Below are 5349 nucleotides of genomic sequence, written 5' to 3'. Positions count from 1 at the left end.
AGAATTTGAACAATTATATTTCAAGAAAAAAAATAAAGGGTGTTCCAACATCCACGCAGTAGTAAGTTTGATAGAAAACACAGGTTTGTAATTAAAAATTGTAAATTTCTTATTGATTCATAAGGTATACAGTGTAGGGTTATGTATTGAATAGCATATCGGGTAAATGACCTGCATGGCTTTGCTGCCACATACGCACTGTTTTGTTGAAATTTTCCATGACCATTTTGCATAAATGTGGATGAATCTCGATGAGGCTCATTTTTATATTGATGGCTTGGTTAACCGACGAAATTGTCGCATTTGGAGTCCAGAAAATTCACGAGTGATTGTTGAGAAACAAATGCATCCACAACGTGTCACTGGTGCAGATTGTGGGCTGGAGGCATCATCGAACCATTCTTCTTTGAAAATGCAGCTGCTCAGGCAATAACAAAAGATTGGGTATGTGCTAGCAAAGCCGTGGAACCCATTTACCCGATATGCTATTCCATACATAATCCTATACTGTATACTTTAAGAATCGATAAAAAATTTACAATTTTTAATTATAAACCTGTGTTTTCTATCAAAATTACTTCTTGCGTGAATTTTGGGACACCCTTTAGCACCTGAGACCTCACCCTCGAGATTGACATTCAACTATTTATTAATCGAAAGTCATTAAATGCAATTGTACAAGCAGCTATGAATTTAGTCAATATTCCTGCATTCTTGTCTATAAAACTATCAGAAGATTGTCTTCTGTGCTTTGAAGGAATTACATGCATTCAACAGTCACCTAATATGTATAACCTCAATCAAAAAAAATGAAAAAGAAGGGGGAAAAGCTGGTTTGGCATTACTTGTTCTTTTTGAACTCATGTTCTTGCCTGAAAATAGAAAAATCTAGATGGGAAAGTACCTTTGCAAACATGATGATAACATATTTTTTAGATATGATCTTGAGACATGAGCAGGCAATAGTTGATTAAAAATAATGAAATAAGCTCAGGATAAAGTTATTTAGCACTGGTACACCCACATATAAGTGAATAATAGAAAATGGGGAAAAAAGAAGGGTGAAGTTAAGAGATAAAAGAATAAAATTAGAATAAGGACAGAGAAGTTTTCTGCAAACTGCGATAGTCAACTGTGCCAGGTACTTGAGAGATCAAAACGAATAAAATTTGCCCAAACAATATGGCTCAGTGGTTGAGCATCGACCCAGAACCAGAAGTCACTGGTTCAATTCCTGGTCAGGACACATGCCTGGAAGTTGTAGGGTCAACCCCTAGTAGGGTGTATGCAGGTGGCAGCTAATCCATGTTTCTATTTCTCTATCCCTCTTCCTTCCTCTCTCTCTCAAATCAATAAAAACATATTAAAAAGAAAAGAATAAAATTTTAGAAAAAGCTGCTGAGGCAGTATGATATAGAACAATAAGTCTCAATGGGCAGTGATTTTTAACCCCCACTTACATCCCATAAACATTTGGAAATGTCTGGAGACATTTCTGATTGTCAGAACTCAGTGGGTACTACTGGCATCTAGTGGGTAGAGGCTGAGATATTGCTAAACATCCTACAATGTGTCCCTCAAAACAAAGGCTTATTTGGGTCCAAAATGTCAACAGTGCCCTGGCTGGGTAGCTCAGATGGTTAGAGCATCATTCCCGATCAGGGCAAATACAATAAGCAATCAATGAATGCACAAAAAGTGCAGCAACAAACGGATGTTTCTCTCCCTTCTTCTCTAAAAGTCAATTTCTTTTAAAGGCCAACAGTGCTGCTGCTGAGAAACCCTGATATAGAAAAAAGAGCACTGGCCTGGAGTGAACACACCTGGGCTCTGAAAGTGAGGTAACAGGAGAGCCAAGCCCAGACTGGACTCTTGTTGGGAGGCAAAGGAAGAGAAGAGGCCTATGTTATATCTACAACTGAACACAGAGGTCCTTAGACTTCAGCCTTTTAGTTGCTTGAATCTAGCTTCAGCCATTAAGGCACAAGTCAGAGTTATGAGACTATACACAGCAAAAGGAAACCAGGCATAAATAAAGCCCTCGTCTGCACTGAGCATACTTCTAAATTAGTATTTCATGCACGGGCTCTTTTGTTTCAACACTGTTATCCTTAAAAATATTACTAGAGGCAGACATTTATGGATTTCTAATCATGTAATCTATTATTTTTTAAAAAAGAGAAACAAAACAAAAAAAATCCCCGTCTAGATAACTAGTGAAGTTCTCTCCAGTTTTAATGTTCCACAGGTTTTCTTCTTTTATTTACTTTGTCAAAGAATAGACAATTTGTAATTTAGAATACACAAGTTATTAAACACAACCATAAAACTTTTTTCTTACCTCTGAATAATTCTTAGTAGCAACATTTCGTGAGGGCTGCTGTCTTGTAGATTTAAAGGCTATAATGAAAAAGATGAAATATCCATTATGTTGTTCTTAAAATAACTTAGAAAAATTTGCACATTTCTTTAGCAGAAGATTTTCTAACTCCTATCTGCAAAAACCTGTGATGCCTAATTATAAAACCATTTAAATTTTTTAAAATCTGAAGGGAGGTGCAATTATGTTAAAATAATCAATGCCTCGCTGCCAGTTTCATATGATTTTTCGGCTTATTGAAATATAGCAAACAAGCCATGCTCATAAAGACACCTATGATAAAAATATTTTATAGATAAATACCTAAAGAATAAAATCTGATAATTTAACAGACTGAATTCCAAATATATCATAGGTAACCCTCTAATGTCTCCCTTCTCTTATGGGTGGCAATCCCCTTCCCTGTGGCTATGTTAGGAGCTAGGGTTCCAGTGAGAGCTTTCTTATTCACTCCTACTTTGCTAACCATATTCAGTACCTAAGAAATAGTCCAGAGGGGAATTCTAGATAACAGCTTAAATTTTATTCGATGATAAAACTTTCCTTTGAATAGTTACTTTTTAACTTTATAAACTTGGTTAGAAACATAAAGCTTAGTAAACCACTGATTTTTTCCAATTCCCAAACTGTGATATTATGATTTTACAATAAGAAATACACAAGGTGGACAAACGAAGGTTAATAATAATAAAAAATAATAATTAATACATAATACAAGAATAAACTGCTTTGCCTGCTCATAACTGTAAACCCACTCCTGCACATCCCTATATATTTAGCTTTGTCCCTATTTCTGGCACAGAGCTCCTAAAACCCTCTGAATTTCCTAAATGGTGAGATGCCTGGAGGTATCTTTTATTATGTTAACTTTAGGACTGCATTTAAAGCGGAGGCTGATTGCCAGGGAAACTCACCTTGAACAGAAAGCTAGAATTTCAGTCCCATTCCCTGATTTCTGGGGAGGGGAGATGGGCTGGAAGTTATATTTACCACCAATGGCCAGTGATTTAATCATGGTATCTGTGTAATGAAGCCTCCATTAAAACTCAAAGGAAGGGCTTCAGAGGACTTCCAGGTGGGGAACCAGACCACTTCTGATACTGTTATGTTAATTAATTAACAGAAAAGGAGCAAAGGAGAGGCCAGATAACATAGGCATGCCATTTATATAGCTTTGCCAGAAAGCTGTTTTAACCCTCTCCAGATCTGTTCCCCATAGATCCTGGGGGAAGGGACTGGACAAGGAAAGAACAGATGCATGCCCAGTGAGGTCTGAATGACCAGTAAGGTCTGAATGACATGGCAAAGGTGATTACATGTTGGTCACACCTGGAACAGGTCATTGGCCAGACTAGGTGTGGCCACTGCAAGGGCACAGAATCTGAGATACAGAAGCTCTTCAACAAACGGAGTTCCCTCTTGCTCTCCTGAGACTCTTGCTGCAAGGGGTGTGCTCTCCTACTCTGTACTCGCCCACATCCAGGTGGACCCTTCACACAATGGACTAATGGACTGTGACTAGTCTGAGGCTACATCAGACCCAGCTCCAACGTTTGGAGTGCAAACGTTGGACACTGGCTTTGCTTCTAGCTCTGTTGAAGCCCCAGTTGCACCTTTTCCAGGACTCGTTTAACAGAGATGGAACTTCTGAAACTGAGAAATATAACTTCACTCAATTAAAACTCAATTCGTAAGAACCAGACCACTAGCACCCAGTGTGGAAAGGTAAACCCACTGCCACTAGCAACCGAGATGAGTGGGATTTTACAAGAACATTTCTCCTGGCTGGTCCTCAAGTCATAATTTTAAATTTAAAGTGATCTAAGACTAGTGGTAATCTTACAAGCCTGCCAAAATAAATATGAGTCTTCTCTGAAGGAGACATCTTCATCCAAGATGTCAAATTACTCTTACAGATAAGATGACAAAGCATGCAAGGAAAGAAGACACCACAAATGAGAAACAGTAATCAGAAATGGACAATAGAAAGAGGCCAAAGGTATTCAGATATTAGACACAGAATACTATGCACGCACACAAAAATTAAAGCCAGGCTTAAAAATATCTTCAGAGAATTTAAAAACTACTAAAAGTGACATAGCATATTTAGAAAGAACCAAATAGAATTTCAACTTCCTCTTCCCTCCCCCTCCAAAAACTGAAAAACTCAATGGAGAGTTTTAAGAATAGATGAGTGAACTGGAAGACTGATCAGAAATAATTACTCAGAAAGCAGCACAGGAAAATAAAACAGAACTTTTTAACTTTATAAACTTGGTTAGAGAAGTAAAGAGTCATGGAAGAAGAGAGTGCACAGGTCATACACTGTGAAGAAGAATAATGTTGAGGTGATATTGAAGGGATAACAGTTAGGGATTTTCTAAAAATGATGAAAGACACCAATTCACAGTTTATGAAACCCAGTAAATCCTAAGGAGGATAAAGAAGAATCCCCCTCTAGATTCATCATAGTGAACCTGCAGAACACCAAGGACAGCCAGCTGGAGGGGGAATAAACTTTTTTTTAAAGAGCAATAAGGTCAGTGTGAGGCAGCGCCGCCGCCGCAGCTGCCAGAGCCGCGATGCCGACAGGAGGGAGAAAAGGAGGCCATAAAGGCGGGCACGGCAATACACAAGCCCCGAGGAGACTGACGCACAGCTCCAAGCTGAGAAGCAGAAGGCCAGGGAAGAAGAGGAACAAGGAGAAGAAGATGGAGATGGGGCTGCAGGTGTCCCCAAAAAGGAGAAGAAATCACTAGACTCAGATGAGAGTGAGGATGAAGAAGATGATTATCAGCAAAAGCGCAAAGGTGTGGAAGGCCTTATCGACATCGAGAACCCCAACCGAGTGGCACAGACAACCAAAAAAGTCACACAACTGGACTTGGATGGGCCCAAGGAGCTTTCAAGGAGAGAACGGTAACCTCTGCTGCTGGGCCTGGTGACTTTAGCACACAGACCAGGGGCCG

General features: G+C 39.1%; 1 protein-coding gene and 1 pseudogene across 2 annotated transcripts in view; one reads left to right on the top strand and one right to left on the bottom strand.

The window, feature by feature from the left end:
- MRE11A (MRE11 homolog A, double strand break repair nuclease) overlaps positions 1–5349 on the bottom strand; it is a 73889-nt gene that overhangs the window by 7391 nt on the left and 61149 nt on the right. For both annotated transcript variants that reach the window (XM_006766868.2, XM_006766869.2), the window contains one exon: positions 2342–2400. In XM_006766868.2, coding sequence (XP_006766931.1) covers positions 2342–2400 — 59 coding nt within the window. The remainder of the gene's footprint in view (positions 1–2341; positions 2401–5349) is intronic.
- Positions 4926–5339, top strand: LOC102763807 (annotated as a pseudogene).

The sequence above is a fragment of the Myotis davidii genome, unplaced genomic scaffold (genome assembly GCF_000327345.1).
Source record: "Myotis davidii unplaced genomic scaffold, ASM32734v1 scaffold641, whole genome shotgun sequence".
Classification (NCBI taxonomy): Eukaryota; Metazoa; Chordata; class Mammalia; order Chiroptera; family Vespertilionidae; genus Myotis; species Myotis davidii.
This window is presented reverse-complemented; position numbering and strand designations above follow the sequence as displayed.